Here is a 20,441-nt window from a genome sequence, read left to right as displayed (position 1 = left end):
TTCTCAGGGAGGCTTGCAAAGGGTTCTGGATGTGTTTATTCAAAAGGACAGCCTTCTGGATTGTGCTTCCTTCTGCCCTATTTCCAAAGATGCCCAAGGGCCACAGACTAGATGTGCTGTCTGAGCCAGAAAAACTGACTGCTCTCTGAAATCAGAAGGTTCTAGCCTCATCTCGAGTCATTAGGAAGTTGATGTCAGATATGGCACTTTGACTTTGTAAAGTCTGTGGTAAGAACTCCTGAATTAGAGTCATTGGAATGGTCATCAAGAAGATCATCAGTTCTTTTATTCTCAAGCAAATGGACTCCGGAAAGAGGCATTCATTGTGGTTGCAGATATTATATTTCATATGTGTGGCCCAGAGTATCCCTATCATCAGAGGCTTGTCCTCTTGCTCTCTGAATTTAGTGTTTCATAGAAGAGAATGGTTCAGAAGTCCTTGAAAGTGTCTCAGCCTGTGACGCAGGCACCCCATATCCCTTTTCGCTGTCCATATTTGGTATTTATCAAAGCCCTTTATGTAGAGACTTCTTCCCATTACTCCCAGCCTTGAATTACTGATGTGTTTCATGTACTGGATGTTTGTGTGTCCACCTGTGGCATCCTGAGCTGGGTCCTGGGTCTAGAGCTTCACAGAGAACAGTGGGGTAGGAGCCCCTCTTGTCTTCCCAAGGGTCACCCCGTGTTCTCTTATGCACAGGGACAGGCACCTAAGCAAAGAAGCCTGCTCTGTAATTGAAGAGTCGGGTCAGAGCCCAGCTATCATACTTTTTCACCCATCTCCCCCCAGACTTGGTGAGGAGGATGGACATATCAGTCCCCTGGAAGGCTATGTGCCTTAGGGGTGAAGAGGCTTTCAGAAGTTTTCTTAGTTAAGGATGTTCATTTTCTAGGGACAAGTAGCAGAGGTGTAATGATCCCGTGCTAAGCCCTAAACCCTCTCCTTGCCCCAGTTCTGCCTAAGCTTTCACCTGATCCAGGGACTGTGCCCCCAGAGGGGAACCTGGGAAAAGCACGCCTCTATACCCCCTGCTTGCTGAGTCTTCATGTTCTCCTTGGCCGGAAGGGCTACACCAAGTATCAGGGTTGGCAGGTGAATTTCAGGACCCTGGCCGTGCCGGAACCTTCACTTACTTGAGTCACAAGTGTGCATGTGTGTGCGCGCGTGCATTGGCGGGACGGGGGTTGGGGGCATCTCGTATTCATCACATTGCTGGGAAACAAAGTAGCCCCTCTAAGGCTCTGAACATGCTGCTTTTACGGAAATGTGTGATGACGGGATCTCTTCTTTTCTTCCCTCGTGGCAGGATTTTTGTCTGGGTTTATGATGTCATCATTCTAATAAATGCCATATTCATTGCTCTGGATGAGAGAAACCCCTTCATTTCCTACGCAGAATGGCTTTTCCTTTCTCTCTACATTATTGAAATTCTCCTGAAACTGTACACATACGAGCCCAGAGCCTATTTTGGCAGAAGGCAGTTCTGGAACTGGTGAGCATGTGTGTCCTGGCGTGGCAGGGGGTGGAGGGGGCAGAGGCCCTGGGCGACGAAAGGGGGTTTTCTCTCAGTGTGCGGAATATCGTAGTTTTTCAAGCTCCAGCTGCCTGGTTTTGGGGCATCTTATAAGGAAATCTTGGGGGTGTGTGTGGAAACATCTGGTTCAGGCAAAGCTGTTATTTATGATGTGAGTTTGAACTGACTCTAGCTAAAATGAGAATTGCAGATCATGACATCCTAGATTCGGAAAGGATCTTAGAACATCATACCCAATGAGGCAGTGCCTTCCATAGCTGCCTCAGCCCACTCCGCGGTCTTTTTTATCAGAGAAGTTGGCAGATGTGGCTGGACAGTGAGACCGTCAGCAAGCTTTTTCCCACACTGGGTGTGTCACCTGTGGCCCTTTCTTCTCCAGGCTGTGTACCTCCTGGTCTTGAACTATCACCCACATGCTGTAGACCATCTCAGATGCACTGCGTGCATTGGCGGGGTTGGGTCTTGGTGGTCGCTGCTCTCGGTGCCAGGAAAGTCACTGGGGATGCACGTGTGGCCAAAGAGGAACTAGTTATTCTCGTCCAGTGCTGTGGCACGGCTGTCCTTTGATACTTCTGTCAGGAAGGAAAGTGACGATGTGATGAATGTCCCCTTTAATTAAAAAGTTGCAATGTACCCAGTAAAGTTAATACCAAGAAAAATTATGCCATGTGTTCAGAAAATGTGTCAAAGTATTCTTGCAAGGACACGGTAAAACCTTGGACTGCGAGTAGCTTGTTCTGGAGTGTTCCGCAAGACGGGCAGACATTTCTGATAAATTTTAACTTGATAAACCAGCGACGTCTTGCAATACGAGTCGTACATGACGCCGAACATCACGTGATCACAACTGAGCCAGTGGTTCTTGAATTTCACTTTGGTATTCAAGGGCTTTGGATTGCAAACATGTTTCCGGAATGAATTATGCTCACAAACCAAGGTTTTACTGTATATCATTGTTTTGTAAGACAAAGTGATAGGACTTGGTTGATTGCCATGAATTCCCTCGGGTGGTTCATTGGAGCAGCCAGTGAATGGTCATTGGATCATTCAAATGTAGTATTCCTTGCTTCATCTCCACTGTTCTAAAAATTATGGAAATCAGTTTCATGGCCGGCTCATTGCTTCGCATGAGACTCGATTTAAAGTTTTCTTGGGATCAGTTGTGTCCTGACAGGCCCTTCCCTTGATCCTTCACCAACTTTGCTTCTGCACCATTAGGTTTGATACGCTGATCATCATCGCGGCCCTGGTGGCCACTGTGGCCAACACCACCATTCAGTCAGGTCAGTGCCACGGGCTCTCGGCTTCACCACCTCCTGGGATCGTGCATTCAACTGGTAGCCTTTGTGGAACATCCACCGTGCACCACTAAGGTGTTTGGGATGAGACAGCGGAGATACAAGAGAATTTGTGAAAAAACGTGCCGTGTTCTGAGAGGGATGGTAGCCTTGTTTGTGGTTCGCTGTATATTAGAGATTTCATTTGTGTGCATCCATCATACCAGATAAGGATCTGGTCACCTCCTCTCCAAAACTGCCCTCAGTCTCATGGCTTAACCTCCATGTCCATCTTGGCCCCCTTCCCATCTGGGTCCCCTCCCATGGTCCAGCTGTAGCTGGAACTCTGCATTGTCCCTTGCCCACTGGCCTCTTGTGTCTGCACACACATTCCACCACCATTGTGCACACTCCTTCCGGTGGACACAGAGGGGTTATTGAGAGATAGTGCAACAACTTCTTCTCCTTCTTCTCCCTCATCCTTGTCCTCTTCCTCCCCTCCTCCTCCTCCTCCGTCTTCTTCTTCTTCTTCTTCTTCTTCTTCTTCTTCTTCTTCTTCTTCTTCTTCTTCTTCTGTTTATTTATTTATTTTAACAGGAGAGAGGGGGCCGAGAGAGAGGAAGACAGAGAATCCCAAGCGGGCTCTGTGCTGAGGGCCTCCCCAACGCAGGGCTCCGTCTAACAAACCGCGAGATCGTGACGTGAGCCGAAACCAAGATGCGGACACTTAATCTACTTAGCCACCCAGGCGCCCCAAGATAGTGCAGCCTCTTAACATAACTCTATGAAATGAATATTGGGGAAGGAAGGGCTTGTTGAAATGTGTTCTGTAGAACCTGATCCACAGTCTTTCTTAAAGACGGTCTGATGTCTACACCTCCTCTCATGATTCTCTAGCTCTAGGGGTGGGAGGGCACGCCCGGTGTGGCTTTGGCGGGGGTGGGCTGGGGGGTGGGGGTGAGTGATTCCAGGAGCACTTACTTCCTCATTGCTCAGAGCCACTGCCCTGGTCTTGAAGCCGCATCTCTCCCCAGTACTTACGGGGTCTCAGACCTCACTGAATAAAAGGGACGAGCCAGAGGCACCCATAAAATGGAATGTTACCTGATGGTGGGGTTTCTTTTTTTTTTTTTTCCTAGCAAGAAAATACAACAGTCAGCAGATACTGGATATTGTGCTGATCTTGAGGATACTCCGGCTCTTAAGGATCATTGTCAGCATTCAGAGGTAAAGATGGAGCGACGTGCACTCTGGTGGTTCCCACACTGGAGCCGTCCGGAAACCCTTCCCGCCTCAGAACTATAGACGCATCCCGTTACGAAGCCGGAACGTAACCTGTATGGAGGACCTGGCGTTCGCTTGGGCCCGGGGAGCAGTGGGACAGGGAGGGAAGTCAGGATGGTGACGAGCACCCACGTGGCAGCTCCCTGAGGGAGCTTCTGTCACCCACTTTCATCATCCCTGTGACCCCTTCCCTCAACTGCGCAGGCTGCACGGTGACAGAGTAACGGCGGCTGCGGTGGCAGCTAACGCTAACCTGAGTGTGCCCGCCGACAGCCCTCGATGTAGGGGCTTTTATCATCCTTTGTCCACAGGTGATGACGATGGAGCTCAGAGAGGTTGAATGGCTCCCCCAATGGTGCACAGCTAAGAAGGCAAACTCCTGACAGGATTTAAAGAACAGATCCAGGACTGGGGGAAGGGATATTGAACCAAACCCGCCAGCCTGGCGTCAGTTTTACCTTGCGGCTTCCCTTGGGCCGCCTCTCGGTTTTATCCTAGGTTCCGGGTCATCGTGACGACCTTAATTAACATTGGGCCCACGATACTGACGTTCGGGGGACTCGTCTTGGTAAGTGGCTTGTCCTTGGTGCCGATCCACGTGAAGTAAGCGGTAAGATGCTCATTCTTGGCAACTGTCCGTAAGCCTTATTTTAAGTGAGGAAAAGAAAGGGCGATTAAGCAAACGAGACCCACTGGTTTCTGGTACTCCTTTTTTTAGAATTATCCGGTGCCTGCAGACCCTGGGCATGTGCCAGTTAAGGTACACCGGCGACTGGGATAGACACCAGAACTTCCGCGGCTTAACACAGTCACAGTTTCTTTCTCACCCACGGTCTAGGCGGGTCCTCCTGGCTGGCAGGTGCTTCCCAGGGATGTAGGTTCCTTCCGGCTCATGGCTGTGTTCCCCACCCCCCCCCCCCGCCCCCGCCCCCGCCCCAGGCCTCAGATCCTTCTTCGTCCTGCTTGTGGCCTCAGATCCCACTGCAGGGAGGCCAGGGGGCTGGTGTCTCCCGCTCAGGGGAGACCTCGAAGGAGGGAGCTCGGATACCGGTGGACACTCTTCTTTTTCGTTTCTGTTATCACAGTGAGAAATCCTATTAGTACAGAAGAATGAAAGGTGGACTTCCAGTCATTTCCAGCCCCCACCTGCCTCTTTCCCAGATACGACCGCTATTCAATGTTTCTTGTTACCCTTCCTAAATATCTCTGTGTCTGCAACAAGCATACCACGGACATGCATGTCTGTGTCTAGTTTATTGTTCGGTCAAATGGAACGATCCACAAAAGTGTGCACACCTTTCTTCCACCTCCTAACCTTGTCCCACGTCCTGGAGTTCACGTGTGTCCGTGTAGGCTCTGTGAGGGTTAAGGGTCCCACCGGAGAGGAGACTCGGGAGCACATCTGACCAGCCCCTCTACTGACAGACCTCTGAGGTTGGTCTCCCCTTGTGGCCATCACAACTGACGTGGTGAGGGCCATTCTTGTACCCGCCCCTTAGTGTGCTTCTGTACGCGGATCCGCTAGGTCAAGAGGGAAATGTGTTCAAACTTGGCACGGCTTGGTGGCCAGTTGCCTTCCCAGAGAGTGCTCCCTGTGTACCCCAAACGACAGCACGTGACAGCCTGTTTCTCCGCGCCCTTCGCACCCTAACCAGGGGTTCATTAAGCACTGCCCTGTTTTCCAGTCTGACAGGGGAGAAGATGGCACCGTGTTGCTTTGACATGCGTGTCTTTCGCATTTCATGAGGCTGAGCGCCTTCTCCGTGTTCTTTTGGACAGTTTTGCTTATCTTCCCGTGAGCAGCGTGTTCGTATCTTTGGTCCATTCTTCTGTTAGTTCTTAAATATGATTTGCAGGAGTGTTTTGCCGATTAAGGAAATTGGCTATTGGTAAGTTGTTTATAGTGTAATTACTTTTCCTTCTCTGTCACTTGTGTTTTGAGTTTTTCTTTCTTACATAAAAGCTTTTTGGGTTTTTTTTTTGTAGATTTTTTATGTTTTGTTATTTGTCTATTTTGGGGGCTGTATAAAAATTGACATTAATTATATAGCCATATTTGTTAGTCTTTTATTTTACTGTATCTCGTTTTTATGTCATGCTTAGTGGGGCCTTTCCCTATGCACTTCTTTTCCCCCAGTTCCTTCATGGTTTGTTTTTTACATTTGACCCTTTCGACCCTTTGGAATTTATTTTGGTATAAAAAACAGGGTGAAGCCACAACGTTACTATTTTTTTTTTCCTGGGGGACCAACCATTATTTATTGAGTATTTAACCCATTAACTTGCTAGAAGCTTTGGTTCTGATGCATAAGCCCATGGGAGAGGTCACGGCGTGGTCCAGCTGGCCGTGTGTCCTCTGTCCCTCCACGGACAGCTCAGGCTTCTCCAGCAGAGTAGCCGATCAGTCCACCCTGACACTGCCTGGGACTCGGCTGGGGAGGGCAGCCCTTTCTGCTGGGCGCACGGACTAGCGAAGTCCCCAGCCGGCCTCTCCAGCACGCCCCTGGCCCCGTGATTCTGCAGCTCAGTGCGCCCCCTGGTGACCAGTGCTGCCGTCCTAGGTGGTCTACTACGTGTTCGCTATCATCGGGATGGAAGCATTCCATGGCAAAGTCCGGTTCTCTGACCCGAATTTCACCAGTCCTGATGCTCTGGTGTGTGGGAACCCAGCCTTGAAAGATTCAGCATTTGCCCGAGACAGGTACTGCAAGAACAACTTCAACGACCTGGCCTCCTCGTTCATCGTGCTGATGGAGCTCACGGTGGTTAACCAGTGGCACAATATCCTTTCTGAGACGGCCCGGCTGCCTCACCGGGGCTTCTTGGGGTGGGGCAGGGGGGTGGCGCCGAAAGTGACTTCCAGGAGCATCGGGGGCGGGGGGGGGGGGGGGGGGCACCTGCCGAGTTCCCTGCAGGTTGACGTCCTTAGCCTCCCACTCCTCGCGGGCGGCTTTGCCCTCGTGACTCACCAGGCGGCAAAGCTGTACTTCATCGGCTTCCACATCGTGGTCGTCATTCTCATCGTTAAGTGAGTCTGCTCTCGCCACGCCGGCCGATTCCACATCTCCTCCCTGAGCACGTGTAACCAACCGCTTTACCTCCCTTCTCCCGTGTTCCGTCCACCTGCTGTACGTTGTGGGTCGGCACTGGAAGGGACACAAGTCTTACTTGTGTCCACATTTGTGCCCTCGTTGCCTGCCAGTGCGGTGCACCTCTGTGCATAACACGCATCTCATAGTCTCAGAGGTTGTTGGGGTCAGAAGGACTCTGGGGTCCTGGCCGGTCTCCCTCCCCTCCCCCGCCCAGACCGAATCCCTTTAGAGCATCCCTGTGAATGCCGGTCCCCTAGATCACGGGAATGCTCTTCCAGAGAGGTTTCCCGACTGCCATACCCCTCGCACGGCGGTGCGCCTGCAGCCCCTGGGGTGACCTCCCGGCACCACACCGTCCTTGTCACATCAGCCCTGCTTTGGCCAGCCACCACTTTACTGACTTTGGCTCGGGAACGACTCAAGAATCCTGGCCGAGGAGGGGAGGGGAAGAAACCCCGTGGGTGGCTCCGATCAGGCCTGCTCGTCCTTACACAGCCTGAATGGAACACGTAGTGGGAACAAGAGAGAAGCACCTCCCTGGGTGGCTCTTACAGAGGTTGCTGGAGCGCTGGGACCCGTCAGGGCCAACGATGTGGGAGGCTGTAGGGACGTTCCTGGTCCTCTCCTCTCAAAAGTGTGTGGGCGCCGTGGGCGCCCTGGGCTCCATTATCATCCCTGTTAAGGCAGAAGAGGTGAAGGGTCTGAGATTCCTCCCTGCCTGCATGCCAGCAGGTCAATCCGCACGTATATACCATGCGTACACACAGGTAGAAGGTACGGCACCTTGGGTCAGAGACAAAGACGCTATATTACTCATGGCGAAAGCAGCGGCAGAGCAATATCCCGTGTCCGTTCCCCGAACCTTCGTCCACAATGAGCAGCGTGGTGAGCACCGCCTGGGGTGGGAATGCAGGAAGGAGCTCCAGAATGAGGAAACTGATCTTACATAGGGCGGCTGGGGACCTGCCCGTCCTCCCCTCTGGACAGGGAGAAAGGGACTTTAGTTTCACCTGGAGTGGAAGCAGGCCCCCAGGGAGGGCAAGGTGAGTCTTTGCTGCCCTGGGCTGTCTCTGTAGGGGAGGCGTTGTTGAGCTTTACATCCTGGAATGTCTCCGGGGACAAGCATTCCTGAGTCGGCTCTCCGTGCCTTTGCTCAGACAGCCCAGACTGTGCAGAAACTTGAGATATTCATAGAGAATTGTCTACCAACAAATACTTGGCCTAAGCTTCCCCTAGAAACAAACCCATTTTCTTTTTTAATATTCACTGTTTAAAGAGGTTATAAAAGAAGATTTTCCAAGTGAATGAAAGTTGTGCCCAACCCTCGAGAGATACTGTTTGTCATTCCTCCCTTCTGTGTTGTATTTTCTTTGCAACAATAGGCTGCCTTTTTATTTAGGCTCACACACTCTTTGGGTCCAGGCTTCCCTGTCACCTGGACCTCGGCTAACGCCCTCTACCTCTTCCTCTTTCCCAGTATTTTCATAGCATTCATCTTGGAGGCATTTTTTGTGGCATATTCCTTAGAGAAAAGTGAAGTAGAAACTGCTATCGAGAAGAAGATTCAAGAGCTCGGAGTGGGAATCCAAGAGTGAGTAGTGTGTTCCCCTTCGTGTAGCTCACAGGCCTTTAGAAGCGGACTGGCCACGTTTAATCTCTAAGTGTCTCGTGGCACCCAGCCTGGTCCTGTGGGTCAGTTCTCCGGGACCTTCACTGTCCGGAGCCCTGGATGTGGCTGGACAGTAACACGGGGCCTCGGCTGGGAGGACACATGCGGGACTCAGCTGAGGGACCTGACCCTGTTCATGTCTCTTCCTCCTTGAAGAGAAGAAATGCAGGACGGGATGCTCGTTGATAACGTGGATGCTAAGGACAGTGGCTTTAGTGGGGATGATGGAGACAACAAAAGGAAGGACCTGAAAGGCTTGTACTTCAGAATTGCATCCAAAAGTAAGTTTTAAGGGTGCCTAGGAGGCTCAGTTGGTTAAGCATCTGACTCTTGATTTTGGCTCAGGTCATGATCTCACAGTTTGTGAGTTCGAGCTCCACGTCGGGCTCCACACTGCTATCGCAGATCCTCTCTCTCTGCCCGTCTCCTGCTTGCGCTCTCTTTCTCTCTTTCTCAAAATAAGTAAACTTGTTTTAAAAAAGTAAGTTTTAACCCAATGCAAAACTTCCTCCGATCCACGCTCCTCACTGCAGCCAGAGAGATGTTTTCCGAACGCAAATCTGACCTTCGGTGTCTTAAGAATAAAGACAAGGGCAAGGGGCGCCTGGGTGGCTCATTCTGCTGGGCGTCCAACTTTGGCTCAGGTCATGATCTCACGGTTCATGGGTTCGAGCCCTGCGACGGGCTTTGTGCTGACAGCTCAGAGCCTGGAGCCTGCTTCAGATTCTGTGTCTCCCTCTCTCTCTGCCCCTCCTCTGCTTGCCTTTTCTCAAACATTAAAAAAATTAAAACCAAAAAGACAAGGTCCCTTGTCGTGGCCGCTGCAGCCCATATGTATGCCTGGTCTCTCCTTCTCTTTCTCAGCCTTTCTTCCTTCCCTCTGTGACTCGCCATGCTGGCTGCCTGTCATTGACCTTTGAGTGACTGTTTGGTCACCGTCTGTCTTCCTTGTAGACTCAAAGCTTCCCGTCGGGTGCAGGGCCATGTCTTCTTGCCCTCCGCTGTATCCCCAGGGCCTCACGATGTGCCCGGGACATGGGGGCCCTCAACACCTATTTCTTTAGCCATTTTATTCTCAGCGAATTAGCGGTTGGCTGAATAACCCACAGCAACCTGCGTGTCAGTTTGGTCTCTGGCCGAGGCGCGACCTCCGAGTGAGCAGCTCAGCATGGCCTGCGGGAGCAGTGGCGTGAGCAGGGCGCCCTTACCAGGTGTCACCCTCCCCCATCCTCCAGGGAGCACCTTCTCCTCGGGCTCTAGAGCTCTGGGTGGCTGAGGAGCGCAGTGGGGTCCGCACCAGCAGAGATGAGTGGTTCTTTCCTGACTTTTTTATCCTTTCTTCCAAAGAGCGTTTGGCTAGCCATGCTTAGAGCGTCGTCTTCGACTCGGGGGCCGTCCTTCCGGAAAGCCCAGCTCTGCCCGGGCCGAGTTTTCCCCTTCCGGCCCCAACACGTGCCAGTTCCGTGTGCCTTTCTCCCTCCTCCTAGAGTACAGGACCGTGGATGCCTTGCTGCAGCAGATGTTTGAGTCTGAAATTGCCCCAGAGGAGGAAGGCCCTTCCTTGGATGAGATTCTGAACTTTTCACCTGGTGACCTGTATCCCAAGAATCCCAATTTCGAAAACAGTGCGTGATCCTGGACCTTTAAGGGTGCACACGTGGAAACCAAGCTGGGCGGCCATCCTTTCTGGCTTATTCTATCTAGAGGTGATTTTCCCAGCCCAGGTCGCTCTGTGCTGTGACCAGCCTGCGCATCGGCCCCTCCTGCCCTGAGCCACCAGCTGAAAGGTGTGGAAAGGCTGCTTCCGAGTGCCCCGCCTGGGGTTGTTCTGAGGTCTGATCAGGGCAGTAAGGAGGGGGAAATCTTGGAAGAGATTTTGAGGGGCACTGATCATACACATGGACCTACACGTGTGACGTCCCTTCAGTGGGTGTGTAAAAGCTTTTCATTTATTTTTATGTGATATTTTGCGATTCTATTAAATCACATGCTACAGTGTTACGTGAATGAATTTTGAATACTTACATATGGTAAAGGAATATATCTAATACAGTAGCTTTTAGATGTGGTGTTTATTCAAAATGAAGGAAAACATGAATGCGAAAATAAAATTCTGTGACAGTGGCTTCTTTTTCCAGGGAAGGCTCTCAAAGCTTCTTAATGTTTATTTATTTTTAAGAGACAGAGACAGAACGTGAGGGGGGGAAGAGGCAGAGAGAGAGAGGGAAACACAGAAACTGAAGCAGGCTCTAGGCTCCGAGCTGTCAGCACAGAGCCCGACGCGGGGCTTGAACCTGTGAACCTGAGCCGAAGTCGCACGCTTCACCGACTGAGCCACCCAGGCGCCCCCCTCAAAGCTTCTTTAATTACATTACAATGATAGCTAGCTTTTGAGTAAATCAGTCTCCGAGGTCACTTTCTCCAGCTGGAAGTCCCCCAGTGCGGTGATGTGCTCCTTCCGGGAAATTAAAAGGGATTTATCTTATTTATTAACCGAATTTCTAACTGTGGTAAAATACCCATCACATAAAAGTTACCATCCTAACCAAGTCGAAGCGTATATAGTTCGATAGTTTTAAGCATATTGACGCTGTTGTGCAACGGGTCTCCAGAACTTTTTGTCTTCCCAAATGGAACCGCAACCGGTCAACGGCAACCCCCTCTTTCCGCGCCCCCCCTCCCCGCCCCGCCCCTGGAAACCACCATTCTGCCTTCCGTCTCCAGGACTCTGACCGTTGTGCCTCACAAGTGCATTTGAGCGAGCGCAATCCTTTGTGAGTTGTCAGGGTATGACTCATTCTTCTGTACCTTGTCACGGGCGCCACTATAAAGGGGCCCATGACCTGAGGTGCAGTGAGACCTGAGTCATGTGTCACGTCAGGGTGACATCTGACGCTGGCTGGGGAGGGATTTCTTTTCCTTGGTTCTGAGGGTGACCTCCGGTGTAGGAGCAGGGCCAAGGTTTCGGGCACCCACTCTGGGGCCAGGTCGCCCGGTGTCATACCCCGGCTCCCCACCGAGCGTGCTACTTCATCTCTCTGTGCCCCATTTGCTCACGTGCACTTGGGGTAAATGGTACCTCCGTCCCAGGAGTGTAGGAGTGAAGGAGGATGAGGACGAGTGGCACCCCGACCCAGCCGCTTCAGCGTTTGCTTTTACAGATTGCTGTTCCTGGTTTAAAGCCACGCCTGGGGTCCGGCGTTGGTGCTTAAGAATTTTCTTACCATGACGCTCCCCAGGAGGTGGGGTATTGCTGACCCCTCTGAGGGGATTCATGGAGCCCTGCCATCCTCCGGATTGCTCCTATTTCTTTGTATATCTAACATTTATTGTGATGTCAAGTGTGACACTAAATGTATCGAGTGACAACTTAATTTCTTTAACTTGAAAACATGCTGGGCGTTTTTCGATTACAAACTATGCAGTCATTGTAAAAAAAAAAACCCAAAAAACAACTCAATGCCGAAATATAGTAAAAAAGACAAAAGTTGCTCTTTCTTCTTCCTTCTCCTGATACCCACCTCCCCTTCATTCTTGCACTGACCATCGGACACCCCCCTTCCCAGTGGTGGTGCTGAGTTTGTTGTGTATCCTTCTGGAAACAGATCTACCCATTTACAGTCATGTGTATCATGCATATGAATGTAGGGTATATGGCTGACCCTTGAGCAACATGAGGGGGTAGGGTTGCAAGTCTGCATAAACTTTTGACTCCCCGCGCCACCCCCCCCCCCCCAGGACCAAACTTTGCTAATAGCCTACTGTTGACCAGAAAAGCCTTACCAATAACGTAAACAGTTGATTAACACACAATTCACATGCTATGTGTATTATATACTATATTCTTACAATAAAGTAAGCTAGAGAAAAGAAAATGTTAAGGAAGTCATAAGGAAGGGGTGCCTGGCTGACTCAGTGGGTGGAGCACGAGACTCTTGATCTCCGGGTCGTGAGTTCGAGGCCCACATTGGGTGTAGAGGTTAAGTAAATAAATTAAAAACAAAAGAAAGTCATACGTAAAATACATTTACAGTACCATACTGTAATTATAAAAAAAAATCTGCTTATGTGTGTACCTGCATAGTTCAAACTCATGTTATTCAAGGGCCAAAGGTAATTGCATTTCTTATTCTAAGAGGGATGTCATGACGTCTTTCCTACGTATTATTCAAGAATCTTTTTTTACTTACCAGTGTTTTTTATTGAGATACGTGTGTTTGTATATACGCACACACAAAACACTATCAAGTGTTCTGTACCATCAGCGTTTCGTGATTCATTGAAAGCTTTACTTATTCATAGACCTATACATTGTTCCACGTGTTCAACATTAAACGGTAACAGAGTAAACCTTGTCACGTAATTTTCTTCATGTGTGACTCCCTTGGGTAGGAGAGACTGGATCCCGGTACTATGGACGTGCAGCAGCCCCCATGGCCACTAGGGGGCCCCCACGGCCCCCCGCCTCCGTGAACAGTCTCAGAGCAAGGGGAACAGGAAGGAGTTGTGGCTGTGATTGGCATCTTTCTCCAGGTCTGTCTTCTGCCTTTCAGTGAACTTGTCACCCCCACGTTTTGGCACACGGTCTCCCAGCTGGACACTTCATTCCTGTCTCCCCGGCAGGGGGATGGGACGACATGACTGATCAGACCTGCGGGCCGTGAGCCCAACTGGGGCCTGCACCTCACAGGTCTTGCCCTGGGGAGCAGTCTCTGTGTCTTCTCCACCACTGAGAATGGCAGCAATTCGAACATCCTGGAAGCCTTCTGTGGAGGATGGCAGGGTCAGTGCCAGCATGGGATCGCTTACCCCCAGACTGTAACAGGAGCTTGAAATCACTTGTGTTTCCTCTAAACTGTGTGTGTGGGTTACAGCACCTTGGCCTGCCTGTAGCCTACCCAGCCCAGAAATGGGTTTGTCTGAAACATTCTGGAATGGAGCCGACAGACAGGTGGACTGACTTGAGGGATCAGGGAAATGGACGACCAAGGACGCTGACCTCCTGGGATGAATGGCAGAAAAAGGTGTGAGTGATAGCTTTGCAGGTGAACTTACACTGGGCCAAATGCCCGGCTCTTCAGGGGCTCTTACTTCTGATAGGCAGGAGTTATGCTTGTAGTTCCTTCACGTCTTAGGAAAAGTAAATTTTAGAATCATTGCGTTAGACCACAGATAAAATCCAGAGGGAAAGGGCACTCACTGGTAACAGTAATCTCCGAACATCCTACGTGAGCAGATTTTTTCTTAGAATGTGGAGCGTGGGGCCAAGAATGAGTAGGAAATGCCTGGACCCAAGATAGATATTAAATTGGAATCTATGCCGAGTCTAGCCAAAGTTTGAGCACTTGGGATTACTTGCACCCCTGCTCAGCTTCTCAGGAGACACAGATATTGAATAAGACCCAGCCCCGTCCTCAGGGAAACTTCGGTCTCATTAGCGGAGTGAGCCCGAAGTTTCCTCCCTCCCAGAGCTGACTTCGGATGCCTCATCCATTTCAGTTGCCCTTTAGATGCACAGCTTGTTTCCTTGTGCAGGTAAACAGTGCATGTGTGCGTGTGTGTGTGCGCGTGTGCAATCCAGACAACCGATTTATAATTAAATGAAGATGGTTGCTATTGTTTGTACTAGGTAATGGACAAAACAAAACAAAACGAAAACTATTTGGCTGAAGTGCTTAAAGTAGCTTACTTTGCTCAGATCGAGCCTTTCTCCCTGGAGACAAGGCCGTTGCTAGGAAATCAGACTGTGAAGTTTATTTAAGTAAAGCCCTTGGCATAGATCAGACACCAGATGGGCGACGGCAGTGCTGAGACGACACTGTGGTGTCAAGGTCAAGGTTGTTGGTGCGAATAGCATGGACGATATTTGGAGTGTGAGAGAAGCTGACAACCCAGTAACAGCAAATGGGTGGATGGGAACAAAGGACAAGTCAGTAGGGGCTGGACGCCAGCGTGCCTGGGTGGCTCAGTTGGTTGAGCGTCCACTTTGGCTCAGGTCATGATCTCGTGGTTCACGAGTTCCAGCCCAGCATCGAGCTCTAGGCTGACAGCTCCAAGCCTGGAGCCTGCTTTGGATTCTGTGTCTCCCTCTCTCTCTGCCCCTCCTGCTCACACTCTTGTCAATCTCTCTCTCAAAAACAAACATTAAAAAAAGTTTTCTTTAATAGGGGTTGGACACCAAGTGTCCTCCCTGCCCAAGACCGAAGGCACCCACAGTGGCCTTTTCCAGATGGACACATTTCGCTCTTAGTAAACAGCACCCTTATCTTTTCTTGTCTTGTTTTCCTTTGAAAACAGCCACTTTTGAAAGAAAAAAAAAAACCCCACAATCTTGGTTTATCAGTGCTCGGTTATTTTGACACTTTCAGAATAAATGTAATGTTAGTTTGTTTGAGGAGGTCTGTCCCTTTTCAGCTTCCTTCCAGATTGAGTGTGTAATCAGTCATGTAGATTACATTTTTTATTTTCAAAATAAAGCATATTTTGGGATCCCATTCTATTAATTTATCCTGCAGACACATTTGTACATGCACTCAATTTTTTTGTAGCAATAAAATGGTGAAACCAATGGTCTGTAAATAGAGGACTGGTTAAATCAATAAATTCACACAGAGGAATGGCAGAGAGCTGGACCAGTACAGATGGGAAGATGGGCCAGAAAAAAGTGTTCTAATACATTGTGCGAGAAGAGATGGATGGGTACTTCTTCAACGCGACTAAAAACAGCTACCACAGGGCAGCATCGTGAGCTCACTGGATAAACCTGAGAAGAGCTCCCGCTAAAGCAGGAGGCCGGGCTGCCCAGCGCCACCACTGTTTAGCCCTTTCCTAGTGGTCCTAGGCCAGCGAGAGAAAAATCACCAGTGAAAAATTGGGAAAGACATAAACATGATTTTCATAAGGGGCGCCTGGGGTGGCTGAGTTGGTTAAACGTCCGACTTCAGCTCAGGTCGTGATCTTATGTTTCGTGGGTTCAAGCCCCACGTTGGGCTGTCTGCTGACAGTTCAGAGTCTGGAGCCTGCTTCTAATTCTGTTTCCCTCTCTCTCTGCCCTTCCCGCACTCACGCACTGTCTCTCTCTCTCTCTCTAATATAAATAAACGTTAAAAAATTAAAAAAACCCATGATTTTCGTAGTGATGACTAGTTACTGGGAAACTTCAAAAGAACCATCTGAAAAGCTTTTTGCAGAAACCAATAGGGTTCAGATGCTCAAACTACCACCTAGAAAAAAATAGGAAACTAGATCTGATTTAAGCAGTCAAAAGTCTTAAGTATTTATTTTAAATATTTTTAAATGTTTATTTATTTATATTGTGAGAGAGCGTGAGCAGGGGAGGGGCAGGAGAGAGAAAGGAGAGACAGAATTCCAAGCAGGCTCCATGCCGTCACTGCAGAGCCTGACGTGGGGCTCGACTCACTAACCGTGAGATCAGGGCCTGAGCCGAAACCGGGAGTGGGATGCTTAACTGACTGAGCCACCCAGGCGTCCCTAGTCTTAAGTATTTAAATGAGTACTAGTATCAAAAAATGAGAGCACTTTTTTTTGTATTTCTCAATTGAGAATGGCATTTTGAGACACAAAAGCCAAAAAAGGCCATTTGAAACTTTACAAATCAGAGTATAAAACAAAAATTTCTTAGATTCGTGGAAACAGGGGCGCCTGGGTGGTGGCTCAGTCGGTTGAGCATCCGACTTCAGCTCGGGTCACGATCTCGCGGTTTGTGAGTTCGAGCCCCGCGTAGGGCTCTGTGCTGACAGCTCGGAGCCTGGAGCCTGCTTCGGATTCTGTGTCTCCCTCTCTCTCTGCCCCATCCCCACTCATGCTCTGTCTCTCTCTGTCTTAAAGATAAATAAAACATTAAAAAAAAAAATCTTAAAAAAAAAAAAAATTCGTGGAAACAGAAATCTTGAGTTCCGAGACAGATGACAAACTGGGACAAATATTTGTACCTCACATAAAGGGGCTCCTTCAGGTTCACCTGAAAAAGATCAAAATGGAAAGGGGACAAAGACTAGAGTTCACAGAAGAAGAACACACATAGCGCTTGAATATATTTGGCCTAATTTCAGAAGAGAATGCAAATGGACAGAGTAAGGAGATACCATTTTTTCCACGTCTGAGCAGCGGATGTGGAGAGCCTGATCTGTGCTTGTAGCGCAGGCGGAGGGGAACAGATGTTCATTCGTGCTGGCGCAGCCTGTATGGGGGCTATTTGGAGATCCTGACACAAAAGTTTAAATGCATTCACCTCTGACCCAGCGATTTCGTTTCTAGGAATTTACAGATACATCATATAACGAAAATATTATACAGTCCTTAACAAAAATGAGACCATCCTCTATGTAGTAAATATTCTATATATTAAATTAAAAAAAACCCTAATTATGCTAGTTAAATATGAAAAGTGTACAGAAATAGGCTTAGAATCATTTTGGGAAAGATTTAAAAGTGGGTCATGGCTGCTTCTGGAATGGGGTACCTGCTGGGTGGGAGTAAGGGAGGAGGCGGTTCACTGTGCTCCTGAATTGGGAGTTGCCTCAACTTTCTTTACATCATAATGCTAAGGAAAGAAGGAGGAAGGCCTGGAGGAAGGCTGTTCAGTTCAGTTTATAGGACCCTTCCAGCTTTAAATGTCAAAAAATGCTAAGTTGCCTGTTATACAGCTTATGAGACTATTTTCAAGATGGGGGATACTCTTTTGAATGGTACTTTCCAAAAAAAAAAAAAAAAAAAAGAGGAAGAAGCTTAAGATTTATAACCGTAATATTTCCCATGGACAGCACTGAAGAACAGGTACAATAAAGAACGGTCAAATTCTATCCATAAAAATTTGAAGTCCTTTGAATATCATTTGAAAAATTTTTGTTTATTTTATACAAATATAAACCCTCAACTTAGTAAAAAGCTGTCTTGCTTTTTGGCTTTTTGGCTAAAGTGAACAGGTTGGTATTAAAAGTGACTTCAGGGAATGTGCACATCAACTTATTTTCACGAAGGCTTGCATTTCAAGTGCCACCCGCCCCATCAGCCTGCTATACTTTGTTGAAATATTTGTAATGACTAGGTCACATGGACATATGTTGTAGACTTTATTTTTAAGAAATATTGACATAAACAACAGGTGTGGAAAACATCAAGGGTCAAAGTGAGTACGTGAGCATTTACAAAGTGATTTTTAGGGAATATCCGTATTTTATTTTCGAGAACGCTTATATTCTAAGAGCAGTACGATCAGCCTGTTACGTAGGGTCTTAATCTTGTTTGTATAGTGTTGTTGAAATGTTTTCCTCAGCTTTTGCCTTAACAAATCCAAAGATGGAAGATGATGACAATCTGGAATATTCAACATGATGTGAAAAAATTCACTCCACATATCCACATGAGGAAGCCTGGAGAGACAACGCATGGATACAAGACAAAATGTAGTGTGCAACACGTGGGGCCACCTTACTCCTGCCTCTGGCTTCTACGTGCTTGGACGGCTGAATAGAACTTCATCTAAACACATTATAATGCACCAAGAATTGGAATCTATTATAGGTAAGAGAAACTGAAGATCTAATTAAGTGTACACACCTTACTCAAAAAAAATGACTTAAGTAGCTTAGAAATAATAGCTCTTCAGTGAAGAACTGTCCGTCGGTCTGTCTATCTATCTATCTATCTATCTATCTATCTATCTATCTATGAAAATCGATCTGCTTTCGGCTAGCATTATATACCATACTCCCAGAATCTGCCAATCTGGCCGAATGGTTCTGATGGGCCTAACTGCGTATGTGCCGGGACCAGGTAGGCAGGCTGGACTAACCAGAATAGAGTTCAGATTCAGAGTTCCAACTACTGTGATCATTAAAATTAACTGTGAAAACCCCACAGCATGGAGATAAGGCACTGGGGCAAAAGCAGAATACAACGAGATTTGAGTTTCAGACAGAATATTCAGCCCATTACTATCAGGCCTGCTGAGGGTTAAGATTTTTCTCTACACTGGCGGTCAGAGACAGAAGCCTTCTGAATAACCCTCTGGTCCTTTGATTATGAGCAAGAGAAGGAATAGAGTATTTACTAAATTTGACGACTCATTATGCAGAATAAACCATAGCTATAAGTTTTCCTTCAGGGCCTGGATCTAATCTTATTTATAAACTGGCACCCCATTTTGTAAAATTACCGCCAACTGCTTTCACATTTTTGGTCGGGCTGTGTGGGTGTGGGTGGGAGGGCTGGGGGAGTCCCAGCTTAAATTTCTTCAAGATAAACATGTGAAACTCCATTAGACTTTTTGCACGCTAAAAGCAAGTGTCCTTTCCTGCATATGTTTTTATACCTCAAAAAAAGTTAAGAGAAGCTTAACTGATATAGTGAATCTGCATGTACCAAATCCTTGAACATTATTATAGCTTATTCACGTGACACTATTAAGAGAGCCTTCCATGTTCCCAGAAAGAGCTCTAGTCTAGTCATCAATTTTCACTATGATTTTATAGATGAGAAGACAGTCTTACAAAAACTACAGTCACACAGAGATAGGAACTAAAAGCCTATCCTGTGACAGACAGCTGCCTCATCATATGACTTCATAATTTACAGAGCACTTTCACGTACATGATTTCCTTTGCTTCTTATGAGAAACATCGTAGGAGGGGCGCCTGGACGGCTCAGTTGGTTAAGCGTCCGACTTGGGCTCAGGTCATGATCTTGCAGTTTGTGTGTTTGAACTCAGAGCCTGGAGCCTGCTCTTGATTCTGTGTCTCCCCCTCTCTCTCTCTGCCCTTTCCCTGCTTACACTCTGTCTCTCTCCCTCTCAAAAATAAGCAAACATTAAAAAAAGTTAAAAAAAAAAAAGCCAACATCTTAGGAAAGTACGCTCGGCATTATTCTCATTTACAAACGCGAGAAAACCAGCAAAAGCTTGAGGCTCCGTGACACCAGGTGGTCTCTCTAAAGGGTAAAGAGGAACATCTGAGGGCGTACAGGATGCTGACTGTGTGGCCGGGAGCTTTCACTGGAGAACATTGGCTGCCCCACACCGTCTGGGATCCGGGAACAGCAGCAGCGGGGCTTTGTACCCTGCTCACTGTGCCCCGCGTCCAGGACTGTGCTGCCTCACCGCCCCTCCCAAGGCAGGGCTTTTCCACGCAGCGGCAGAGATCTGTTCTCCACCAGATGGAACCCAACATTCCACCATGCGTGGTCTTTCACTGTGGCACCAACGCGAATACTCACCTCCTAAAAAGACCTTCGGGCTTCCAAACTCCTCCTTCGTTTTTCACTTTCATGTAAGTGCCAAAAAGCATGCAGTACACTGTTGCGGCCACTCCAAAGTAATCAAGCTACAAAGGAAACGTAAGGCACGTGTGACTAAAATAGTCACGCACACAAGAGTACATGAAGAGGTCTAACTTACGCAGCAAGTAGATAACCACAGGCTTTTATTTTTAAGTAATTTTGGAAGAAATAAATAAATAGCTTATTCAACCCCCCACCGAAATGCCCTGCTGAGTGATGCCTGTGTGGGCTTTGCTGGAGGCTTCCCGGCCACTGCCTCTTGAGGCAGCCCCTGGGAAAGCTGTTCTCC

General features: G+C 48.4%; 2 protein-coding genes across 3 annotated transcripts in view; one reads left to right on the top strand and one right to left on the bottom strand.

Annotated features, from left to right (window-relative positions):
• LOC122216350 (two pore calcium channel protein 1-like) overlaps window positions 1–11,075 on the top strand; it is a 41,133-nt gene extending 30,058 nt beyond the window's left edge. For both annotated transcript variants that reach the window (XM_042933076.1, XM_042933075.1), the window contains exons 11-19: window positions 1,308–1,493; window positions 2,754–2,818; window positions 3,952–4,039; window positions 4,595–4,664; window positions 6,658–6,877; window positions 7,034–7,124; window positions 8,666–8,779; window positions 9,014–9,138; window positions 10,345–11,075. In XM_042933076.1, the coding sequence (XP_042789010.1) occupies window positions 1,308–1,493; window positions 2,754–2,818; window positions 3,952–4,039; window positions 4,595–4,664; window positions 6,658–6,877; window positions 7,034–7,124; window positions 8,666–8,779; window positions 9,014–9,138; window positions 10,345–10,490 (1,105 nt within the window). In that variant the 3' untranslated portion in view covers window positions 10,491–11,075. The remainder of the gene's footprint in view (window positions 1–1,307; window positions 1,494–2,753; window positions 2,819–3,951; window positions 4,040–4,594; window positions 4,665–6,657; window positions 6,878–7,033; window positions 7,125–8,665; window positions 8,780–9,013; window positions 9,139–10,344) is intronic.
• A 6,850-nt stretch (window positions 11,076–17,925) lies between these two features.
• The window catches only part of BUB1 (BUB1 mitotic checkpoint serine/threonine kinase), a 46,872-nt gene continuing 44,356 nt past the window's right edge, over window positions 17,926–20,441 (bottom strand). The window contains exons 24-25 of the mRNA XM_042933074.1: window positions 20,090–20,196; window positions 17,926–18,249 (exon numbers count right to left, since the gene is read on the bottom strand). Of these exons, the coding sequence (XP_042789008.1) occupies window positions 18,054–18,249; window positions 20,090–20,196 (303 nt within the window). The 3' untranslated portion in view covers window positions 17,926–18,053. The remainder of the gene's footprint in view (window positions 18,250–20,089; window positions 20,197–20,441) is intronic.

Source organism: Panthera leo, chromosome A3, assembly GCF_018350215.1.
Source record: "Panthera leo isolate Ple1 chromosome A3, P.leo_Ple1_pat1.1, whole genome shotgun sequence".
Classification (NCBI taxonomy): domain Eukaryota; kingdom Metazoa; phylum Chordata; class Mammalia; order Carnivora; family Felidae; genus Panthera; species Panthera leo.
Note: the sequence above shows the minus strand (reverse complement) of the source record. Positions and strands in the feature narration are given on the sequence as shown.